Below are 24,851 nucleotides of genomic sequence, written 5' to 3' on the forward strand. Positions count from 1 at the left end.
GTGACGGCGCGACGCGCATCGTTTGGGGGGAGGGAGAAGCCAAGAAGGAGGGAGGCGCTCAGCCTCCGGCGGTTCCTGGTCTCTCGTTGGCCGAGGCAGTTCGGGGCTCGCGAAGGCGGCGGCGGTGCTGCGCGGTGCCATGTCGGAGTTACGAGCGGCGGGACCCGGCCCAGCGACGACGCCTGGCGGAGCGGGCGGCCCCATCGCCTCCGTCCCAGGAGCGACCTGTGGGCCCGGCCCAGCGCCCCCGCTACCCTCTCCCGGGCCTGGCGGCGGAGGAGGCACCCTGGGCCCTGGGGGACCAGCCCCAGGGGGGGTGACAGGCACTCCAGGGGGGAGCTCTACTTCCGCTTCCGGGTCCACCACCTCCACTTCCGGGTCAGCCCGCGAGGGCTGGCTTTTCAAATGGACCAATTACATCAAAGGGTATCAGCGGCGCTGGTTCGTGCTGAGCAACGGGCTCCTGAGCTACTACAGGTGAGGGCACGCCCCGTCTGTCGGCCCTGGCCAGGGTGGTCGGCCACGCCCCATTCCTGCTCCGGTCACGCCCAGGGCGCCTCCCAAGGCCTGTGACCCTCTTTCCCTTTGGCCGGCCTGCACCCGGCTGGGCATTCCTCCCCCTGGCCAAGCCTGCGTGGCAGGAGCAGCAGCCTCCACTGTGTGGAGCAGCCACTTCCCTGCCACGTGGCATGAGGGTGTCATGCCTTAGCCACGTCTTGAGAAGCATCAGGGGGGCGTCCACACCTCTGAGGCTCCCCTCAGCTATTCTGCCTTACATTCCTACCCCCACCTCAGATATGCATGGCATGTACAATGGTACCTCGGGTTGCAGACTCCACTAACCCAGAAATAGTACCTCGGGTTAAGAACTTTGCTTCAGGATGAGAACAGAAATCGTGTTCTGGCAGCAGCAGCAGGAGGCCCCATTAGCTAAAGTGGTACTTCAGGTTAAGAACGGACCTCCAGAACGAATTAGGTTTTCAACCCGAGGTACCACTGTACTGCATTCTGACATGAAGATGAGGGTGGTGATAGCCGCATTATTTCCCCTTTCTCCACACCTGCGACATTCTGTGGCTTTCTCCTTCCCTTGATGCCAGCCAGCAGAAAAGCCAAATGTGTTCTAAGACACCCTCCTCCTCCTCCACATCCTTGGCAGCATCGCTGGGCCACATCTTTTTGATTCTCTGTTGCAGCCAATGGCACGGGCAACACACAGTCTGAGAGATACATCCTCTGTGATGTGTTTTGGTGTACAGTAGTTGATACTTAAAAAGAAATGCAAAAAATGTAGGCCTGTTGATATACTGCTATCATGGTCACAAGCCATTTTTTCCAAAAGACCTGTGTTCTGGGTGTGGCGGATTTGGCAGAGGTAACTATCACAGGCAATGTTGGCTGTGGGGCCATGTAAGCTGGGAATAGAAATAGCTTTTCTGAAATCACTGCTTCTAACATTCCTTGGTTAGGAGAGAAATTCTTCCCAGCTGGTTAGAAGCTGCACATAAACTGTATTTGCCCTACGCATCCTTCCCTTGTTAGGATTGAGAGCTATGTTCAAATTCCTGCTTGGCTGTGGAGCTCAACAAGTAGCCTGGGGCAAGTAACTTAACTCTCAACTTAATCATCCTCATTGTGAAAAAAATTAGGATAACCCTGTACTCCAGGCACCCCCAAACTTGGCCCTTCATATGTTTTGGGACTACAGTTCCCATCATCCCTGACCACTGGTCCTGTTAGCTAGGGATGATAGGAGTTGTAGTCCCAAAAACATATGGAGGGCCGAGTTTTTTTCGGGGGGGCTACTGTACTCCATAAAGGAAGGCTGTGTTACAAATGTAACGAAACCAAACAATGAGGCCTTTTACTTATGACAAAACCTACCTTGGGTTACTTACTTAAACTGAGTTCCCAAACCATCCGTGCTTCAAAACTTTTCTTCAAATGGTTCAGTTTCTTCATGAGTCTTCTGCAAATGCAGAAACAAATATTTAGCATTATATGTTGCCTGTCTCTCTAAGCAACCCTTCATAGCTTTCAGTGCTGTGTTGTATGTCTGCGCCACCCTTGTGTTTTCACATAAATGTTACTCCATATCACTGATGAATAGTAAAGCCCCAGCAGTTTTCACCTACTTTCTTCCAAACTGTATGTGCATTCCTATTCCGGCTACTTCTGCATGTTAAATGAACATATATTTGTGAATTAGACAAATCACTTCAAACATTTGCAGCCCAGCTGGTGCCAAACATACTGCTCTGCTTACCTTTGGACCACAGCAGTGAGGCTAAGTGGAGGGTTTTGTTGTCTGGGCAGCCCAGGACCTCCATACATACTGCCCAAGCTTGCACCTGTTGTGCTTACTTCAACTAATTGTATTCCACTCATAAAACAGGAGGATTGTCAAGCAGCATATCAAACAGAACTTCTGGAGAGAAACTATTATTCCAGCTACCTTGCTAATCAAAAGTATGTTGAAACTAACTTAATAGAATGCCTCTGAGATTTTTAGGGAGAGAGCTGAGGTTCTCATTTTTGCCCCTGCTTTGTTCGTCAGCTGTGTTATTTCCTAAAGAGAAGGGAAATCTAAGTAGTGGGAGGGTGAATGGAGATATGGAATAATGAGAAGTGTTTTTGGAATCTGGGCTTCCAATCTTACGCATGTTTGCTCTCATTATAGTCAATGACACTTGCATCCAAGGATAGCAGCCCTAATCCATGGGTGGAGAGCTAGATTTGGCCAATGAGCCAGATTGTTATTTTCCCCACCTCTTGTGGGTCAAGGTTGACAGGTGGGTGGAGCCTAATCAGTGTCCTGTAATAATTAGCTGTGTAGCAGGTGTTGCCTTACTATGCCATATGCATCTTTTCTTCTCTGTTGATGATCTTTTGCATTGCTGTTAAGTCTGGAGTGCGAATGAGGCTCCTTGGACATCTTTCCCCTTGCACATTTTTTTGTGGGGCCTCTGTTAACTTAACATTTTGAACTAAAAGTATGCATTTTCAGAAACAGACCTTGAAGGTGCAGTAGTAAAGGGAATAAAGAGTGTGGTCAGATAGTAATAAGGAGTCTTGTGGCACCTTAAAAGCAACAAATTTATTGTTGCACAAGGTTTCGTAGATCAGAGTCCACTTTGTCAAATGCATCAGGACTCCAACCTTGAAAGCTTTTGCCATAATAAATCAGCCTGTTAAATGCCTGCTAAGAGGCTAGAAGCTCCTCCTCCATGGCCAGCATGGAAAAATAGACTAGTAGCATCTTAGCAGGTGTGTGTATACACACACACACACACACACACACACACAATCTTCTACCAAGAGGGACAGAAACCCCTTCGTTTGTGGCCAGCATGAAATGCAGCAGGTTAGTGAAGAAGGAGTAGCACATTTTCTTCTTCCACCAACCTATTCACTTACCTGCATGGAAGTCCTTGTTGCAAAATGCAAGGTTGTAATAAATCCATTAGTCCTTAAGTAGCCACAAGACTTTGATGTGTATGTTACAACAGACTAATATGGTGGTGACCAGTTTGACAGAGAAAGAGCCCCTTTTCACTAGTGGGTTACAGGAAAGATTATTCGCCCAAGTTTAGGAAAATGTTTTTCACTCATAACTAGCTAAGGGCCCATCTGAACTGTGTTCTCATTCACTCATATACTGTGTACTCATTCACCCATTAAATCTTGTCCTCTGACCTTGCAACTTATTTCATTGTCCTCTTCGACCAGTGACATCTTGTTGGTTGATCTGCTCCGATACACACATTGGGGTTTATGGCTTTTCTGGCTGCCATTAGCTTATCTGTTCTGGTATCACATAGTAGGTCATAAATGCCTTTAGACCAGGCAGCTGAGGAACATCAGAGAGGCCATAATTGGAAACCTGAAGCTCAGAGCAGCTGAAAATGGAGAAGAAAAATCCAACTACTTGGAATTTTGAGTAGACCCAATGTTTCAATGGGTCTTCTCTTAAATATGACTACTGTTGGATATTGCCAAATCATTTTTTTCTTTTTAATATTTAATTTATAGTGTTTCTCTTTTAAAGCAACTGGATTTTAAAGAAAATCTTAACTGAGCACACATTAAAATTGTGCACATGCAGGTTTACATTATATATATATATATATATATATATATATATATATATGCTTTCGTAGCATATGTATATATATATGTATGTATATATATATATACATATATATATATATATATATATGTATATATATATATACACACATACATACATACATACACACACACACACACAGTTGTATCTTGGTTTTTGAACATCGTAGTTCTCGAACGTTTTGGCTCCTGAACGCCGCAAACCCAGAAGTGACTTCCAGTTTGCAAACTATTTTTGGAAGCCGAATGTCCGGTGTGGATTCCGTGACTTTTGATTATTGGTTATTTCCTAAAGAGAAGGGAAATCTAAGTAGTGGGAGGGTGAATGGAGATATGGAATAATGAGAAGTGCTTCTGGAATCTGTGGCTTCCAAAGCCACACTTGGGTTTCTGAATGTTTTGGAAGTTGAACGGACTTCTGGAATGGATTATGTTCGGGTTCTAATGTATGACTGTATATACAGTGGTGCCTCGGGTTAAGTACTTAATTCGTTCCGGAGGTCCATACTTAACCTGAAACTGTTCTTAACCTGAAGCACCACTTTAGCTAATGGGGCCTCTTGCTGCCGCCACGCTGTTGGAGCCCGATTTCTGTTCTTATCCTGAAGCAAAGTTGTTAACCTGAAGCACTATTTCTAAGTTAGCGGAGTGTGTAACCTGAAGCGTATGTAACCCGAGGTACCACTGTATCAGGGGTGGCCAACTCCCAAGAGACTGCGATCTAGTCACAGAGTTAAAAACTGGCAGTAACCTACCCCCTTTTTGGAGATTCGGGTTAAAGTTGTTGAGTTTTTTCAGGGAGGAGGTAAAATGTTGAGCTTTTTTAAGAGGAGCCACAGTTGTTCAGCTTCTTTGGGGGGAGCCAGTGATCTACTGCAGACGTCCAGTGATCTACCGGTAGATCACGATCTACCTGTTCGACATGCCTGGTGTATATATAGCGGAGAAGAGCAGGTGTTTGGGGAAAAATACTTTGGCAATCCCACCCACCATTGAACCCAATGTGTTTTGACCATATGCGATTTTGGCTTTATGCACTACTCCCGGAATGTAACCCCTGTGTAAGTTGAGAGGCGCCCATACGAACAAGCAAGTGAATGCTTACACATAATCTCTAAAACTTCATCATGGCCATCTATTAAGCCCTGTGATTTGCAGCTTGCTTTTCTGTGCAAAAACAAGGTCTGTAAATGTGATACACTGCTGTGTCTTCCTGTTGGTATTGGAGACCAATTATCCAATGCATGAGGATCTAGGAAATGTCATCCTGTATAACACCACAAATATTCAGAACCCTGACTGGTTGGATTGTACTGTTTTGCACCCTCCCAACATCATGAGTCCTGTGGCATGTTCAGTTAAATGTTGATGTTTAGGGCTTTACTAAGGAAGCAGCATGGATATTATTTCTTTCTAATGCAGGGAGAAACACTGTTTTGTCCGCTAAGTACCAGCTCTTGCTCCTGGAAAGTTCCGGACACCATTATAGCTCAACTGTACGCATGTTTATTTGGAAGGAAATCTCACTTGATTCAATGGGACCTGCTTCCAAATAAGCATGAGTAGGATTACAGCATTAAAATCCAAACCTATGTACAGTGGTACCTCGGTTTACGAACTTAATCCGTTCCTGAAGTCCGTTCTTAAACCAAAACCATTCTTAAACCAAGGTGCGCTTTCCCTAATGAGGCCTCTCGCCACCGGTGTCCTTCCACCATTTGGATTCCGTTCTTAGACCAAGGTAAAGTTCTCAAACCAAGACACTATTTCTGGTTTTGCGGAGTTTGTAAACCAAATCATTCTTAAACCGGACTGTTCTTAAACCAAGGTACCACTGTATGTCTGTTCAGAAGTAAGTGCCCATTGTGTTTAGTGGAATTTAATCTTAAGTAAATCTACATAGAGATTGCAGCCTTTAGTCTTCAGGTAAGTGATCTGGCATGTGAACAGAGAAAGCCAAGCAGAAATCTTTTTTTCTCTCTGAACAGATATAATTCTGCAGTGCAAAAGGCATGTTGGCTTCGGGATCAAAGGTTTTGGTTGATCCTATGTTGTACAAAGGTTCTGTTTAGTTACTACCCAATAGATCAGTACACTTGCTTGTTCAGGAAATGCATACATTTAAAAATGGCAATACTGATTTAAATCAGTACAGCCAAACTGAGGCTCTTATTCTTGATCATTTAAATTGGATGTTATAGACTTTGGAATGGGGTCTTATTAGTCTTATTAGATCAATGGGGTGGTTTAGAAACCCGTAGGTGAAAAAGAAAAGATGGTGCTTTTTGCTTATATATGTGATGGTGTGACACATACCGTATTTTTCGCCCTATAGGACGCACTTTTTCCCCTCAAAAAATGAAGGGGAAATGTGTGTGCGTCCTATGGGGCGAATGCAGGCTTTCGCTGAAGCCTGGAGAGCGAGAGGGGTCGGTGCGCACAGACCCCTCTCGCTCTCCAGGCTTCGCGGACCTCTCCGCAAGCGGGGGGAGCGCTCCCGCCGCTTGCGGAGAGGTGCCTGCATGCGGAAGCCTGGGCGCGCTGAGATCAGCGCGTCCAGGCTTCGCGGACCTCTCCGCAAGCGGGGGGAGCGCTCCCGCCGCTTGCGGAGAGGTGCCTGCATGCGGAAGCCTGGGCGCGCTGAGCTCAGCGCGTCCAAGCTTCGCGCACCTCTCCACAAGCGGGGGGAGCGCTCCCGCCGCTTGCGGAGAGGTGCCTGCATGCGGAAGCCTGGGCGCACTGAGCTCGGCACGTCCAGGCTTCGCGGACCTCTCTGCAAGCGGTGGGAGCCCCACGGCTCCCACGGCTTGCAGAGAGCTGCCTGTTTGGGGGCTGGGGTCAGGGGAAGCTCCGGCGGGCCTCCCCCGCCCCAGCCCCGCGCCTGGGGGGGAAATAATTTTTTTCCCTTTATTTCCCCCCAAAATAACTAGGTGCGCCTTATGGGACGGTGTGTCCTATAGGGCGAAAAATACGGTATATCAAGGTGTTGCAGTTAATATCCTATGCTTTTGCCAGGTTTGGGTTGTCCTGTGTTAATGGGCCATACATAACCTATTGTCACTTCCATGTTTAAGAAGGATTATGAGGGTGATGCTTTGGGTTCTGACTGATAGTAAACAGTAAATATGCATATCTAATACATGGCCAGTTTTGTCTTCCTTTCTGTTGTGAATTGTATGCTCCTCAGAAACATAAGAGAGTTAGTCTCTAACTTAGTAATAATAATAATAATAATAATTTATTACATATACTACGCCCATCCGGCCAGGCCCCCCCAGCCACTCTGGGCAGCTTCCAACAGGATATTAAAAACACAATAAAATATCAAACATTAAAAACTTCCCTAAACAAGACTGCCTTCAGATGTCTTCTAAAAGTCGGATAGTTGTTTATTTCCTTGACATCTGGTGGAAGGGCGTTCCACAGGGTGGGCGCCACTACCGAGAAGGCCCTCTGCCTGGTTCCCTGTAACCGCACTTCTTGCAGTGAGGGAACCACCAGAAGGCCCTTGGAGCTGGACCTCAGTGTCCGGGCAGAATGATGAGGGTGGAAATGCTCCTTCAGGTACACTTGAGCCAAGGCACCTCTGCAATATTTGAGTTAGCTTTCACGTTTTCCTGCAAAGGATTTTGAACTGTAGCTTTTTTGAGGGGGCCGAGACCCCCATTCTTGAGGCTGAACGCAGAGCTGGGCACAAGCGATGTCAGGACGTTGCATCAGGCCCCCTCAATGTACTTTGGAAGGTGGCACCTCTGGACACAACTATAACTTCCAGGACCCTTGGTTAGGAATTGTGATAGTTAAACCAATTTAAATTTGTAGTGGAGACATGTCCCTTTCCAGAGTTATTGCTACCCCACCAGATCCTGGCCTACTTTACATACAATTTCTCTCTGACGTGCCTGGATAGATGACATATTTACTGATTGGTTGAATGTATCACAACATCAGCTGTGCAGTGCTGTAGGCACAGGTAGTGGGGTGACCTTTGTCTTTTCCCTATGAGTCTCATCTGCCCTCTACTATAAGAATGTGCTAATGAGACACTAAGTCCTTTCTGATGAGGTTTTGGTAAAGTACTTGCAATAGTGATGTTCACTTGGACTATTTGTTGTGCTCTACTTATCTCCTGATCCATATTTTGTGAGGGTGGCAAGGAGGGTGGCTTTAGTGATCCTATAGGAAGGAATGTTTTGTACAAACATCCAAGGAAGACTAAACTAGCCAGTATCCAGGAGTACTGGCTACTGTCAGGGGAATGCCATGGGATTCTTGGTGCTGAGATTCGGGGTTTGCTGCCTCCAGACAAACATACTATGGATGACTGTCTGCAACCCCTTCTTATTAATGCCACCCTCAGTGTGCTGTCTACTCATCTTTGAATGACATGAAGCCTGCATTGTTAGTGCAGACCCTTGCTCTCCTCACACCAAATCTAGCCAAAGGTATTAAAATCACCCTGTGCCACTTCTTTGGGAATTTGCCTGTGTAGACATCCTGGCTTTTAGCCAGTGAACATTTAATTTAAAGGCCTATATTTTGAGGGAGCCATGCCTTACTCAGGCAGAGATGGCTGACTTGTTAGCCCCTCTCCCGTAGTTTGGTCTGTATTATTCATAAAGTAACTGGACTCTGGAGGATAAGAATAGCTGGCAAGCCAGGCTCATATTTCCCCAGTGGACTCAGCCTGCTGGAAGGAAGGAATGCCAAGTTACCCTCTGTCCAAGGCTTTAGGAGGAAGCAGCAAACTCGGGGCCTCTGCGATGAAGCATTCTGGCAGTTTCTCTGTGCCAGCCCCAAGCAGGCTGTGTGTGTGCATTGTTGTTGCCTATGTGCTACTCAGCCTTGCAGTGGAAAGGAGATGGCTCTGCCTTGTACCAGGTCAATACATAGGGAACTTTGTTCTTGTCTTGGGCTGAGAGTGGGGAGGGATTTGGCGAGCCTTAAGGTAGGCGGAATGTATACTTAGTCATTTCTGCAAAACTGGGAAAGCTGTAAGCGCAGCCTTGGGCAGAGGGAATGCTGAGAAAATTGGGGACTGAAATGAATGGTGGCCTGGCTGTCTGGAGGCCTTTTGCATTCCAACTGCCTTATCCACACTGGGCTCCCATCCATGAGACTTCCTGGCAAGCTCTGGAATTCCCTGCAGGCCTGTGTCTTGAGGATATGTGATACACATATACAGTATACAGATGTGCAAATAAATTGTCTGCGTGGTAATCAACTTAACTTTTACTCTGAGTAGATCCCTTGAAATGAATTTCAGTGCATCTGCTCTGTTGAATAATATCTATAAAAGATAATGATATCTTCAATAATTGTACCTATAATAATATCTATAATAGATATATTACTGTTTTCCATTGTAGAGTGGCTCAAGTTCAACAGGTTACATGTAGACCCAATATCAAACTTGGTTTTTCTGGATGCTACTGCAAATTCTGTCTATCCCCGTATTTCCTTCAGCCCAATATTTCATTTCATTGTTTGGTGTTGAGACAGATCTCTCTGTGTGTTTTGAGGGAGAGGGTAAAAATACCTAATTTCTGGAGATTTGAAGGAATCACAGACCATTTTTCTGTCTTGTGGAATTACCATTACGCTTTATCTAAAACAGCCATCAGTGAATGAAACCATAATATAAATATTCATATGTTTGTGTATGTGTATTGCATTAATGAGCATGTAGACAAGAGTCTTGTAGCTTGGGAAGGACTGTGGTGTACAAACGCACGCACGCACACCCTTATCTTGTGAATGTGCTTCTTGAGAATCCAGCATTTTTTCTGAGTTTAGATGTATTAGTCTGCGTCTAGTTCTGGCTTTAACGCCCCCAAACTCCTACAAGTCTGGCCGAGTCCCAATATTGAATGTAAAATCCCCCACCATCTGGCCTGTCCGCTCTTGCGTGTGTGGCTGGGACGGCCAGCTTGTTGAAATTATCAGGACGCTCTGCAAAGTTCAAGAGATTGCCCTATTAATAGAAATGCCTGCCACTAGTGATCATAGTAACAGAGAGGAGACTTTTCCTTCCCTTCTGCCCCACTCAAGGGGGTCATCCCAGCCAGGGAATTTTGTAAAGTGGGGAAACAACTTCTATTTGGGTTGTGCAGTATTGCCAAGCATTTGAGAAAGTGAGTGGTAAATAACTTGCTCACTAACTTTCAGCACGTCAGTTTAATGATTAGTCAACGCAAGTGACAGGATGCCTACAACTTTGTGCAGACTGTATCTGATTGCCATACATTGGACAGATGACAGTTTGGTTATACAGTGGTACCTTGGTTCTCAAACTGAATCCGTTTCAGAAGTCCGTTCCAAAACTAAAGCATTCCAAAACCAAGGCGCGCTTCCCTTAGAAAGTAATACAAAATGGATTAATCCATTCCACACTTTGGAAAACAAACCCTAAAACAAAAATTTAACATGAATTTTCCTATCTAACAAGACCATTGATCCATAAAATGAAAGCAATAAACAATGTGCTGCAGTCACAATCAATCAGTCAGTAGCTGAACTGGGTTCCACACAGTTACAAAAACAAACAAAAAAGAGCCGCAGAAGCAAAACCGCAAAATAAATACCAAAAGCAGACAGACCTCAGCGTAAAACTCAAATTGGAAGTGTAACACTCAAAACAGAGCACGTTTGACTTCTGAAAAAAGTTCACAAACCAGAACACTTACTTCTGGGTTTGTAGTGTTTGGGTTCCAAGCTGTTTGAGTACCAAGGCGTTTGAGAACCAAGGTACCACTGCATCATTTTGGGAAAATGGGGTAGGACTTGGAAACCCAGCTAATATGGTCCAAAGCAGGAGGCAGCTCTGGACAAATAGCCCTCTGGTAAAACTGTTCCTGGACTTTAGTACCTCATTCTGCACTTGATTTTCATGTTCCTCTATGGACCATCAATAAGTCCTACACAAAGAAAACTAATATGGCAGCGGGAAGGCTAGATATCTAGATACATAGATCATATGACTGAATCCTTCCCATGTCAATCACCTGTAGTATATAACCCAGCCATGTTTTCATGCATGTTTGTTTTTATCTAAAAAGCCTCCTAAATGAGTCAAACTAAGGTCTCCATAATCCATTTCCGTCATGGACTCATTAGCCAAGTTGCTAGTTTCTTTTCCATCCATAAAGTATTATTCACCTGCCTCACCAAAAGGAGTATTTGTCTTTGCTGCCCTTCTGGAAATTGCTCCCTCACCAAGTTGTCAAGAGAGCTAAAGCACATCCAAAACGTTTGCAAATCAAAACAGTGCTGCACAAAGGATAACTAGTGGTTGTGTGAAGTTTAGGGTGTGCCTGTACGCTAGAGGTATGTTGAAAGGATCAGAAATGCGAGACAATAGAATTCTTATTGGTAGTTGCACTAGACAGAAGAAGTTCTGCTACTATCGCAGTCCACTTAAGTTTCCAGCCAATCCCCTTCCTGTTCTCAATCTTTTCATTTTGAAAAAAATCCCACCTGCACATTTCTGCCCCCTCCCCTCTAGCTGACTTCCATTGTTTCAAGAACTAGACACCTTCCTTTTTTTATTATTTGAATCTCATGGCATCAGGTGGCTCCCATTCTGCAATCAGTTGTGGTGGACATTCTCAGACAGCTACCTACATGTGGGAATAGCAGCAGACAATTTACATACCAGTCAGGGAAACACAGTGGTGTTTCTTCCTTGTAGCTGTTGACCCATCATTCCCTATTGCCCTGGAAAGGACAGATACCTAGGACTCTTCACTTGCTGCCTGTTCCCAATGTGGTGCCCTTGTCTCATTATTCTGAGTCTTGAGATTAGACCTCTGAAGCTTGTGCTTCTTCATGCCCTGGTGACCGCCCTCCTACTTTGTCCTTCCGACAGATCAAAGGCAGAGATGCGACACACCTGCCGTGGAACCATCAACCTGGCCACGGCTAACATCACAGTGGAGGACTCCTGCAACTTCATCATTTCCAACGGAGGGGCACAGACCTACCACCTGAAGGCCAACTCAGAGGTTGAGAGGCAGCGCTGGGTCACAGCTCTAGAGCTGGCCAAGGCCAAAGCTGTCAAGATGCTGGCAGAATCAGGTAAAGGGTGTGTTCAGGGCAGTGCAAATGAAGCAGAAGTGGGTGTGGGTGAGCACTGAGAAACTCGAGAGAGCTTATTGTGGAGTGAGACACCCAGGAAAATCAATATGACAAGTGGAGAAATGAGATCTTCTGAGCAGATTTGGTGTTGGCTAATAGCACTGGGGCAAGCAGAAAGTAGCTGGGTCTTCTGTTCTCCTCATCCTACCCTGCTTGTTTGTTTGTGATTTTGGGCTACCCTTGGTAGGTAGCTTCACTGTGAAACACATATAGGCTAAAATACCTGCAGAGAACAATTCCTAGTCTATTCTAGGCCATGGGGTTAACATGAGGGCGCATCTCTTCCAGTTTGTCCTGTTCCATCCTATTTAGAGCTCCAGTTCCTTGGGGCAAGGTTTTCTGCCAAACACCAAATGTTTGTTACTCATACAAATTGCTCGGTGTCCTTTGCCTTGTGCGTGTGACATACCAAGGAAACAGGCCACTTGGGGCCATTGTGGTTTATAGCATGAGGCCTCTGGAAAATGTGGCTATATTTTTAAGCATCAGGCTTTTCAGAATGGTTAGCTTTCTGTTTCCCAAACCAAAAGTGCATTTTAGCAGTCAGTACCAAATCTGCTTTGCACATTACCCAATCAGCTGAGCCTCACATTATAATCTGGTGGCTCCTGAGCTAAAGCATCTGTCAGTAGCTGGTGTATCTGATTAGGTAAAATAAGTGTCAAAAGCAAGTGCCCAATGCCCATTTTTGTATTGAATAAATAATGCATTGAATTGAAGGAGTTTTGGTCCCTCAACTCCTGGGTCCCCCCATCTGGTGTCTCAAACGTGTTTGTCTCTTCTCCGTAGGACATATTTGCTCTGTGTAGAAGGGGAAAGAAGTGGAAAATGTGCCATCAGCTACTGATGGGGGTTTTGTTTTATTTTCATAGAATTCTAAAGAAAAAAAAGAGGTATCTGGCAGCTTTACCAGAAAGAATTTCTTCAATGTTTTCAAAACAAAATGTCCTTTGCCCAGTAACATTAGATTGTGTTGTGATTTAGGCATCAGAGTTTCAAATATTAGTCCTTCTTAGCTCTGTTGAATTTTCATTATCCTGGTCCCCCATCCCCTTTTAAACCTAAAGTAAAGAAATAACAGGAGAGAGAGGCATTTATTTGTGTGCATCGTCATTATCCACAGCACGAGATTTCAAGCTCATGATACTGAAACTCCGACTCCCAAATGTTAATACCTGCTCTCTCTCTCTGTTTGCATGTCTATCTAATTTATCTGCTATGTTGACACTCAAAATGTTACCATCTAGATACTGTGCTCTCATGTACTCTTCCCCTCAGCAACATCATGTCTCATTGTTGAATAGTATTTCTCTTGATTGTTTGCAGCAGACATTCCCCCATCCGATCGGATAGTTTTTTGTAAGTTCCTTATCCTTCTACTTTGGGACTCATTACTTGTTGGTAGTGACGAAGCACAAGAGTGAGCCAACCATTTGTGTGTGTTTTTTAATCACTAGAATGTAAGGACTGTCTTGCTGAGTTGGACCAAAAGTCCATCTAGTTCCTCATTTTAAGAGCAGCCTGCCATATGGCTCTGAAAGTTCACAAACAGGGCATGAAAAGTGATGGTCTTCCTCCAATGTACCCCCTCACCCGCCAGAAAAAGAGAGAGAGAGAGATGGGTCTTCTGTTGTTTGCCTCCAACATCTTGCTACTGAGCACACGAGTTCCATTTAAGTATCATTGCTAATAATACCTAAAAGACACATTCTAAATTCATTTTGTCCAATCTTTTTCAAAGAAAAACAAGGGGCCATTTTTATTTAATGGTTGCTTACGGTGTTTGAATTCCATATATTAACTACTTCAAGAGACACAGCTACTTTTCTTTTGTCTGTCTTGAACCTACCACCAATCGATTTCACAGGGTAACCTTGAGTTCTGGTATTGCAAGAGAAAGACCTATACCCACACACTCGCCAGAGCATTCCTAACATTATAAACCCACTGTTGGAGGGAGGAAAGTTACACAAGAGATTGGGCTCCGAACAATGTAAGACTTTCCAGAGAAATGGCATGATCTAGCAGTGTGGAGAAATGTGTTTAAACATCACAACTCTTATAAATAGACTCATGGCTCGCAACTAGGAGGTGTTGCATACAGTAGGCGTGGGATACTTGGTTTTGCCAATATATTTCTCACTTCTGCTTTAAGGAGCACAGATAGTGAAATCAGACCTTAAGGCTGCTACTTTTCAGATGTTCCCAGTGATCTTTACCCTTTGAATATTTATACTGTCTTTATTGCTCCCAATTAGCTTTGGGATGATTGTTTTTTATCACTGCAAGTTTGATTTCTGCTTTGATTCCACTGCTTTGTCTATATACTCAGAAAAGGATTTTAAAAAAACAAAACACCACCAACCCTGAAATCAATAATATCTGTAGTACCGCAATTTACACCTTAGTTCCTTGCTAAAATGGAGGGGTGGGATTAGAAATCCTGTCCTTTGCTTCAACAAACCATTGAACTGGCAAGAGAGATTTCCCCAGACTATGGGAAGGGATCACATAATGGTGGGGGGTGGGGAGAGGAAACAGGCTCCCTTTAGTCCCCTGGAGCTAGGCGCCAGTGCTGAGAATAAAGGAGGACCTGGAAATGCATCTGCTTCTGGGGTGAGCCTTGCCTTGAAGGTGTTAACAGCTGCAGCCTTTTCCCCACAGATGAGTCCGGTGATGAAGAATCAGTGTCTCAGACAGACAAGACGGAACTGCAGAACACCCTACGCACCCTCTCTAGCAAGGTGGAGGATCTCAGCACCTGCAACGACCTGATTGCCAAGCACGGGACGGCCTTGCAGCGCTCGCTCAGCGAACTGGAGACCCTCAAGCTGCCTGCCGAGAGCAACGAGAAGATCAAGCAGGTCAACGAGCGCGCCACCCTCTTCCGCATCACGTCCAATGCCATGATCAATGTAAGTGTGCTGCTGCCAGACGCTCTGGCTCTCAGCCGGCCGGCGGGAAGGGGGCCGCTGGGTGCTTCCCAGGTCATTGGCTCTGCAGGCTTTAATCATAGAACTTTCAGAGCCACTGCAGCATTTCCCTCTTTTGAGAAGAGAGCTGTGATCTGGTGGGTTTTGGATTTATAAGCCGTCTGTGACATCACCCATTTTCACAAAATATATAAGCTTCTGCTCGTCCTGAATCCCCTGTAGTTAGTTGGCTGTGCTTTCTTAGCCCAGTGTGGCCACACTGTGGCCAGTCGAAAGAATTGCAATGAAGGCATGACTCAGTATAAGAAAAGGACGTGATGGGAATTGTAATCCATAAACAGTACATCAAATCAGATTTTTAAAATCGGGGAGCAAACCAGAAAGGAGAAGTGTAGAGAGAAAGCCTTCAGAAGAATTAAGGGCTAAGGGCCATAGGTTGCTGAGATTTTGTGGACTTGATCTCCAGGACCCGTGGCAGCACAGATGTAGCTTTGTTTCCCATCTACTGGGGGTTGCCATCAGGCCAGCCTTTGAGGACTTTGCAAGGGGGTTATTATTATTATTATAAATATTATTTATTAGTTGCTTTTTTGCCACAGCAACTCAATGTGACTTAAAGTGTTTTGAGCAAACACATACATGCATTAAACCAGCATTTTTAAAAAGTCTTTTTAATATTCTGTTCTTAAAAAAACTAAATTAAAATATCTCACCCATGCAAAAAAGCCATAGGTCTGACAAAAAAGGAATGTTTTTGCCTACTGCCTAAAGATACATAATGAAGGTGCCAGGCGAGCCTCCCTGGGGAGAGCATTCCACAAGCAAGGAGCCACCACTGAAAAAGGCCCATTTTTGTGTTGCTGCCCTCCGGACCTCCTGCAGATTGTGCACATGAAGAACCTCCTCAGATGACAATTGCAGGGTCTGGGTTCATTCATATAGGGAGAGGTGGTCCTGGAGGCATTGGGGTCCTAAGCTATATAAGGCTTTATAAGTCAAAACCAACACTTTGAATTGGGGTCGGAAACGAAATCGGTAGCCAGTGCAGTCAGGCCAGGATTGGTGTGATGTGCTCAGACCATCTTGCCCAGTGAGCAACTGGGCCATTGAATTCTGCACCATCTGCATTTCCCAAACCATCTTCAAAGACGGCCCCATGTGCAATGCATTGCAGTAATTTAACCTAGAGGTTACCGGAGCAGCATAGACAACAGAAGTTAGGCTGTTCCTTATGGAGGCATAGCTGGGCCAACAGCTGAAGCTGATGGAAGGCACTCCATGCCACCGAGGCCACCTGAGCCTCAAGTGGCAGCAATCTATCCAGAAGTGTCTCTAAGAGGGCAAGAGACCCCTGAGCAGTCAGAATCCCAGAAAGGCTCTGAGCTACAATCCTGTGCGCACTTCTGTGGGGGAGAGCTCAACTGAGCACAGTGGAACAAACAGCTACATGCGGTTGCACTTTGTGTAGTATTGTTCTTGGTCCTTAAACTTGCTCCTCTCTCCAGTTTCCAGTAGTTACCAGTTCACTTGAGCAAAGTACCATCTAATGTCTCACAGTATCAAAGCTGAGAGCGTCCTCTTGGTAAATTCCGGTTTACTGTTGCTCCTCGAACTCTGTACTCTGGGATGACTTTAATTCAGTTGAGACTATTGCAGACGGGTTTATCTTTGGACTCAACTCTGGTAGCTGCCAGTATTGCATGCCTTCCTTCTGCATCCCATGTTCTTGGGATTTACATAAGTGTGCACCTTCCTTGCTTAATTCAGGTGACAGTCTAATTCACTTCCCACCTTTGCAGGTCAACCATTGTATGGTTCAAGTGTCAGGGAAGGATTTCTGTTTTGACCAGGGCATGGTACAACCCTGGGGCAAACTGTAAAGCAAGAGATTTATGCAAACACTCCAGAAATATGAAGAAGACCTCTAAATTGTCCCAAAGTTCTGTAAGTCATTCCTAGAAAAGCTATACAGTGGTGCCTCGCAAGACGAAAATAATCCGTTCTGTGAGTCTCTTCGTCTAGCGGTTTTTTCGTCTTGCGAAGCAACCCTATTAGCGGATTAGCACTATTAGCGGTTTAGCGGCTATTAAAGGCTTAGCGGCTAAAAGGCTATTAGCGGCTTAGTGGCTTAGAAAAAGGGGGGGAAGCGAAAAGACTCGCAAGATGTTTTCGTCTTGCGAAGCAAGCCCATAGGGAAATTCGTCTTGCGAAGCGCATCGAAAAATGGAAAACCCTTTCGTCTAGCGGGTTTTTCGTCTTGCGAGGCATTCGTCTTGCGGGGCACCACTGTAGCTTGTTCTGATCAGGCAAGTAGATGCTATCATTGGTGTTTTTGAAGCAACTGGCAAACTGTAACAATGAAGCTGACCACTAGGTGAAGCCCTCCCTTAAAGTGAGAAAATGACAGCCTTAGACATATGTCAACAAGAATTACCAATTGCAAAATTGTTTACTAGCCAGCTAAGAAGCTAGTGGGCTATGCTTCCTTGCTGGGTATATACCAGGATCAGAACAATCCATCCCTTCTCCACCAGCCCACTTACTGGTTTGCATGGAATTCTGTACACTTCCTTGCCAGTGTGGAATTCCTGGTTGCCTATGGCTACCAGAAGTTGTTAAATACAAACTTGGAATACATTTCTTTGAAGATGGAATGACATCACAATAGCTTTTAAACAGAAAGTTTTTAACTAAGCATGGACAGTTTTATACCACAAAAGCCTAACACTGTGGATTACTCAAGAATTTGAATAGGAACTATGTTCTATAAATCTTGTTGTTAACCACCTTCGCCCCTCAGATATATAGCAAACCTCTAGGTGGGTTCAAAAGGAAGTCAAAAAGAAGGCAAGATCTGTTTTGGTAGATATTTAGGAGCAAAGGATTACTTGGTCTGAAAGTCTTACCTTTCTTTGACCAACATTAATACCATATTTACACGAATCTAATGTGCAATTGAATCTAATGCGCACCTCAGTTTTCAAAACCTCGAAACGAGAAAAGTATTTGCTGGCGAATATAAATGCACCATCAAATTTAAAGCACACCCTAATTTTCACTACGTAATTTGGCCAAAAAAGGTGTTTGTTACATTCAAGTAAATACAGTATTCCATACATGTCTGTTCATTTTGCTGCCTTAAGCAAGGATGCAATTTTTGTATTGATGCATTTCCATTGCCAGATATGCAGAGCATCTTATCAGACAGGCAAATTTCCTAGCATTCTTTTATTTTGCCTTTTTAAGTGTGTGTTTTTCCACAAAACCTTCTGGACAGATACTAAATTACAGCATTTTATCCCAAATGCTCAAACTAAAACAGTCTGCTTAATGTCTCTGAGTTTAGAGCAGAGCCTGGGAAGGTTTCCCCACTTTTGACCCTTCCTTGCCCCCTGTACAGACTACAGTCTCAGCTTTCCTGCCCCTGAGTACTGGTTGTTGAAGTTCCCCCCCTTCCTTCCTTTTTATTGTGTAACTCCTGCTCCATTTTGCACTTAGGACAAATTAATCAACTAGGGGTAACATTTAAACAGCTTCTGTTTAATTCATGAAGGTCCAGGAGTCACATTTTCAGTATTTTGTGATTTGCCCAGATTTATTTGCTGGGGGTGTGTTTGCAGCCTTTTGCATGGAATGTTTGGTTGGGCTTCTAGCAGACAAGTGTCCCTGCCCATGTCTCTCTGAGCATCTCTGTTCAGTGAGTGTCCATGGTGAAGTTGCTAGGAGACTGGTGAATGCTTATTGGGTCTCCGAGTGGGAGGGGCAGTTAAGAGCAAAGTGTCCTGAAAGGGCACCTGTCCCCAGCAGTTCCTGTTAACCCACAAGAGGACCCACGTACCACTTTAAGAGCAGGGGCCGCAAGAGGCGCTGCAGTGTAGCTTGATCTGGGCCAGAATCGGGGCCAGCCCTACCATGCTACGGAGCAAAGTGATCACCCGGTGGCACCATGGGGGGAACTATATGAAGGCAGGAGTTGGCGTTTGACTAGCACAGCAAGACAAGAAGTGTTGGCCTCACAGCTGGAGTGACGTTTGGGCCAGCCTAGTGTCCAGGGCCCATACAGACCAGAGTGGTGAGTGCTGCCTCGCCTTGGTGCTCCCCACAGGCTTGCCGAGACTTCCTGATGTTGGCCCAGACGCACAGCAAGAAGTGGCAGAAGTCCCTTCAGTATGAGCGAGACCAGCGCATCCGTTTAGAGGAGACCCTGGAGCAGCTGGCGAAGCAGCACAACCACCTGGAAAGGGCCTTCCGTGGAGCGACAGTTCTACCAGCCAATGCCCCCGGCAGCATGGATTCTTCTAAAGGTAGGAATCAAGGGCTTTGGCCTCCATCTCTTCTATCAGCCAAGCTCTAGCTCTTCTGCTAGTCTCCACTCCCCTCTCCTTTGTGGGTTCCTACTCAAAATTGCTTCTGTTGTGGGACGCTTGCCCCAAAGTCCCAAAGTATTTGGAATCAAGTACTAGTAACTGAAACCAAGAAAGATAACATCAGCATGTGTTCCTCTTACAGATCGATGTTGCCCATCAAAGGGAGATATGAGTGATGAAGACGATGATAATGAGTTCTTTGATGCTCCTGAGATCATCACCATGCCTGAAAGCATGGGCCATAAGTAAGTGACGCCCCTCTCCCATTCAGCTGACAGCTTAGCACCCATCAGCCTTTGGCACTGCAAACTTGTGAATTTACTGAGGTGCTTCCCTCACCTTTGATGCTTTCCCACTCCCATAGTCTGTGCCCTAGGTTAGAGGGGGACAAACTGCCTGGGTGAAATTCAACATACCAAAGCAGTTCTGTGTGTTACTCCCCTGTTAAGTGTGTTTTATAGAACTGGGGCATCTTGCTGCCTCAGCCTTCAAAGGACAAAAAAGGAAGAGAGAATGGAGAGGGTGGAGGAAAAGGTGGAGAGGAAATCTCTTCAATATGAAATAAAAGTGATTAGTCCACCTAAGTCAATGCTGTCCACTCTTACTGAGAGCTCCCTGAGATATTCAGGATCCAAATTACTTTGTGCAGGGATGTCTAACTTGTGACCCTACAGCTGTTTCTGGACTACAGCTCACATCATTCCTGGCTGTTGACCATGCTGGCTGGGGCTGATGGGAGTCCAGCAACATCTGGAGGGGCCCAGGTTAGTTGCCACTGACTTTGTTCTTTAAAGGTCCAGACTAGCACCTGAAATTGCACCCAAGGACAGCTAAGACAACATTGTTTTCCAGAGTGGGTGAAACATGATCAGACAACCTTACATTGTCAGCAATTAGGCAACTGTGCTCCATGCCAGCTTATGTTTCTGGAACACATTGTTGCTGTAATTTAGTTGGGTATGGCTGCCAGTGACTTCAGGCTCAAGCAAGTGGTGCATAGCTTCAAAGCAGAAAGAAATGGAAATAATAGATTTCTGTCACACGCCCAAACAACATGTACAGCTGTCACCAGACAACAGTCTCATGCTTCATTCATGCTTCTGGGTTATTTAAATGTAAGAGCATACAGTTGCTGTGATTCCCCACCCCCAATTGCAGGTTAAATTAGTAAAGGGACAGGATAGTAATGAGGAAAGTAGAACAGGAGACCTGGCAAATCAGTACACTACACTGACTCCTTAAAAGTAGTCCATGGGCACCATTCAGTAATTTTATTTTGCCTTTTAACTTAATAAATAAAGATCGATAGATCCATAGGTTGGTGGCCCTTGTTATACTTGCTGTCCAACTCTGACAAACTAGATACTCTGTTTGGTCTTTGATAGCACTGTTCTCTGTGCATATTTCCCCCCCGATAGCACATTATTTCAACTGGAACATCCTAGTTTTCTCATGGTGTGTCTTTCTGTAATTCCTTTAGACGAACAGGAAGCAACATCAGTGGTGCTAGCAGTGAAATCAGCCTCGATGAGCAGGTAGTCCATGTCTTTGATCTGAGGGGGAGGGAAGCAACATTTTTCACCAGGTGCTGTTGGAACCCTGAAGAGGGAGATATCTGGAACAAGTGGGTCCTCGGCAAGGTCTGGAGTACCTCAGCAGTGTATCCCATAAATGAGCCACAATCTGCATGGACGATGGGATGCAGAGCACCACCTGGAGGGTTGATGGGTCTAGTTAGTCCTTCTCCTGTAAGCCTACAAGTGCTCAATATACTTGGAGGCATACTTTGTGATGGAGCTTATTGAAGGCTTGGAAAAGCAGGGGTAATGTTGGCTACAGGCTCTGCCTTGTTCCACGTTTCTGTCCATTTGGGACAGGTCTTACTGCACTGAGATTAGTGATTCTGGGCATGGCTAAGAACCTCTTTCTGCGTAGATGAAGGTGCTCAAGTCATGGAAGAGTTGTTTACTTTTCCCAAGGCTTATAGTTAAATTGGGAACCTCTTTTACAAGACTGTATAGAATTCACCGTCCAGCTTATGCCTTCCCACCTGTCTTGACTAGTCTTCTTTCTTTTCCAAAGTATAAACACCAGTTTATGGAAGACACCAAGAAGGAGAAGAGAACCCGAATTCCTCACAAACCAAATTACAGCCTGAACTTGTGGAGCATCATGAAGAACTGTATTGGCAAGGAACTCTCCAAGATTCCCATGCCAGTGAGTCCCCTTAAGTCTAGCTTGAGTAGTAAGATCTGGGGCTTGCTGTCCTCTGGGGAAAAGGGGTGGGAAGCCACAACTCTGTAACCCAACAAGCTCTGTGAAATGAGACTCTCTATGAACGTGGAGTGTGCTTGCTGCATCCAGACTGGGCTTGCATGCTTCTGCCCCAGAGTGGCTGCCCTGCCTAACATCTGCTGCTTCTTCCTCCAGGTGAACTTCAATGAGCCCTTATCTATGCTGCAGCGCCTCACAGAGGACCTGGAATATCACGAGCTGTTGGACCGGGCAGCCAAGTGTGAAAGCTCTCTGGAGCAGCTCTGCTATGTGGCTGCATTTACCGTATCGTCTTACTCCACCACAGTCTTCCGCACTAGCAAGCCATTCAACCCTCTCTTAGGGGAAACCTTTGAGCTAGACCGGCTGGAGGAGAACGGCTACCGTTCCATCTGTGAGCAGGTGACGAGCAGGGCACATCCCTTGTCTGAGCTGGAATACTTTATTCATTCCAGATGCATGGAAGATATATTTCAGTCTTAAGCAAATTAAGTTCTGTTGTGTTTCAGTAGCACTAGCTTTCAAGTCAGTGTGCTCAGGGTCCAAGACAGTATCTGTTGGGGATGTCTGCTGTCAGCTCTTCCTGCTTCTACATATTCCTGGCGACTCGCCTGCTGAATACACTCTTCTTCCTTAACTTCTCTCTGTCCTGCCCTCTAGGTGAGCCACCATCCTCCAGCTGCTGCCCATCATGCTGATTCCAAGCACGGCTGGACCCTTCGCCAGGAAATTAAAATCACCAGCAAGTTCCGTGGCAAATACCTCTCAATTATGCCCCTTGGTGAGTCTTTGCCTTGAGGTGCCTGCTGTTTTAAAGGGACATGGAAAGCTAATGGTGCCCATTGACAGACGGAATTCCATCTGTGCTTCCCCTCTTTTACCAAAGTCCAGGGTCTCCAGCCTGGAGTCAGGCTGTCTGGAGACATAGCTGGGCCACTTACAATGGGCGTCTCATATGCACAGCACCTTTTAGGGCATACATTGGCACATTCACCCTTGCCTTGTGCCCCTCAGGGGTATTAAGAACATGTGCGTAGCTTGGGAGCTCATAAAATGGGCATTTGTGGAGAACGGGGCAATCAGGTCATCCTTAGCTGACCAGGGATTGGTACCTAGATCAACCAGAGCCGAGTCAAAATGCTGTTGTGCCCTAGACTTTGACGTATTTTTCATCCTAGCAAGGATTCTGCCTCAATGCAAAATCATCCTAAGCACATTCTTATTTCTAGGTACCATCCACTGTATCTTTCATGCATCTGGCAATCACTACACATGGAAGAAGGTTACCACCACAGTGCACAACATCATAGTCGGCAAATTATGGATAGACCAGGTGAGTTAAAAGTGGTGGTGGGGGGGACTGTGAAGGCAGCATTGCAGCCCAAAGTGTGCTTGGAGGGTAGTTCTGATAGCCAGGACTTTAGAGGTCCATTTTCCATATTTCCCATTGAGTTGCTACTCTTGATGATCTGCTCAGCTGTGTTGCAGAACCATTTTAAGGTAAAGGTAAAGGTACCCCTGCCCGTACGGGCCAGTCTTGACAGACTCTGGGGTTGTGCGCCCATCTCACTTAAGAGGCCAGGGGCCAGCGCTGTCCGGAGACACTTCCGGGTCACGTGGCCAGCGTGACATCGCTGCTCTGGCGAGCCAGAGCTGCACACGGAAGCGCCGTTTACCTTCCCGCTGGTAAGCGGTCCCTATTTATCTACTTGCACCCGGAGGTGCTTTCGAACTGCTAGGTTGGCAGGCGCTGGGACCGAGCAGCGGGAGCGCACCCCGCCGCAGGGATTCGAACCGCCAACCTTTCGATCGGCAAGTCCTAGGCGCTGAGGCTTTAACCCACAGCGCCACCTGCGTCCCCTCAGAACCATTTTAGTGGACTGCATAAATGGTCCTGAACCTGCTTGACTTTATTCCTCCCTTTTCTTCTTTCCAGTCTGGTGAGATTGAAATTCTGAACCATAAGACTAGCGAGAAGTGTATTCTCAAGTTTGTTCCATATAGCTACTTTTCAAGAGATGTGGCCAGAAAGGTAAGAGATGTTGTACTAAAGCATTTTACTGTGGGGATGGCAAGAACAATGTCAGCCCCTCTACAACAGAGAGCGGTGAAAGGCCTGTTTACAGGGGCCTTTTACATAAGATAGAGGGTCACATGGACAGCAGTGACCTAGGCAGTTAAGCCAGTACCTCTAGAGAATGTTCTTTGAATATTGCGCCTGCACTCTGGAGTCCTAGCAGACCAGCTCTTGAGAACAGCTCTGGGTGATTTTCAGCTTGTTAGCCATGGGGCGACTGTAATGCAATTCTGACGCCTGGGTGGGCTTGTACGTAACTTTGCTGGACCTTCTTGAACTCCTTTCTATGGCAGGTTACTGGAGAAGTGTTAGATCCCTCAGGAAGAGTGCACTTTGTGTTGCTGGGCACCTGGGATGAGAAGATGGACTGTTTCAGGGTGACAACCAGTTTGGAGAACGGTGGCGACAGCCGGCAGAGAGCGCACGAAGCAGAGGACAGCAGGGTCATGCTGTGGAAGAGGAACCCACTCCCGTGAGTAAGGGAGGTAGCCTGACTCCTCACGTGAGGAGCTGGTGCACGGCCATGCTCTCCTTTGCGTAACCAATATGACTATTGTCTCAACTGGCTTTTGTGGATGGCAGAATATGGTTATGGTTGTTGCTTTTAGAGCATGCCTTCGTAAACATCAATGACTTTGTGTACTGTGTGTGTTCCTCCCAAGAACAAGTGAGTTGAGACCTGTATAAATTATGGCAAGTGTGTGGGTCCTGTGGGGTATGGGAAATACGCTTTCTGCTAGTCATGGGCTAAAGAATGGAGGACACTGAAGCGCCTGGAAATCCAGCCTCACCTTTCCTCCCTTATCCATCAGACATTGTCCAGACATGCAAGCCTATTTTAAGAGGAAATGGAAACAGTCCTCCAGGTTGCAGACTTCTGTGTTTGTGTGGCATGGCCACAAGAAATACACAGCCCTGGGTGCAAGTATACCGACC

The 24,851-nt window shown here is 45.8% G+C and overlaps 1 protein-coding gene across 1 annotated transcript in view; it reads left to right on the forward strand.

Moving 5' to 3' along the window:
* OSBP (oxysterol binding protein) overlaps positions 1–24,851 on the forward strand; it is a 27,850-nt gene continuing 2,999 nt past the window's right edge. Inside the window, exons 1-12 of the mRNA XM_081923839.1 lie at positions 1–477; positions 11,996–12,204; positions 14,929–15,179; positions 19,303–19,501; positions 19,707–19,809; positions 21,045–21,099; positions 21,647–21,781; positions 21,995–22,240; positions 22,499–22,619; positions 23,068–23,171; positions 23,775–23,870; positions 24,209–24,387. Coding sequence (XP_081779965.1) covers positions 140–477; positions 11,996–12,204; positions 14,929–15,179; positions 19,303–19,501; positions 19,707–19,809; positions 21,045–21,099; positions 21,647–21,781; positions 21,995–22,240; positions 22,499–22,619; positions 23,068–23,171; positions 23,775–23,870; positions 24,209–24,387 — 2,036 coding nt within the window. The 5' untranslated portion in view covers positions 1–139. The remainder of the gene's footprint in view (positions 478–11,995; positions 12,205–14,928; positions 15,180–19,302; positions 19,502–19,706; positions 19,810–21,044; positions 21,100–21,646; positions 21,782–21,994; positions 22,241–22,498; positions 22,620–23,067; positions 23,172–23,774; positions 23,871–24,208; positions 24,388–24,851) is intronic.

The sequence above is a fragment of the Podarcis melisellensis genome, assembly GCF_964234715.1.
Source record: "Podarcis melisellensis genome assembly, chromosome: 1".
In the NCBI taxonomy this organism is placed as follows: Eukaryota; Metazoa; Chordata; class Lepidosauria; order Squamata; family Lacertidae; genus Podarcis; species Podarcis melisellensis.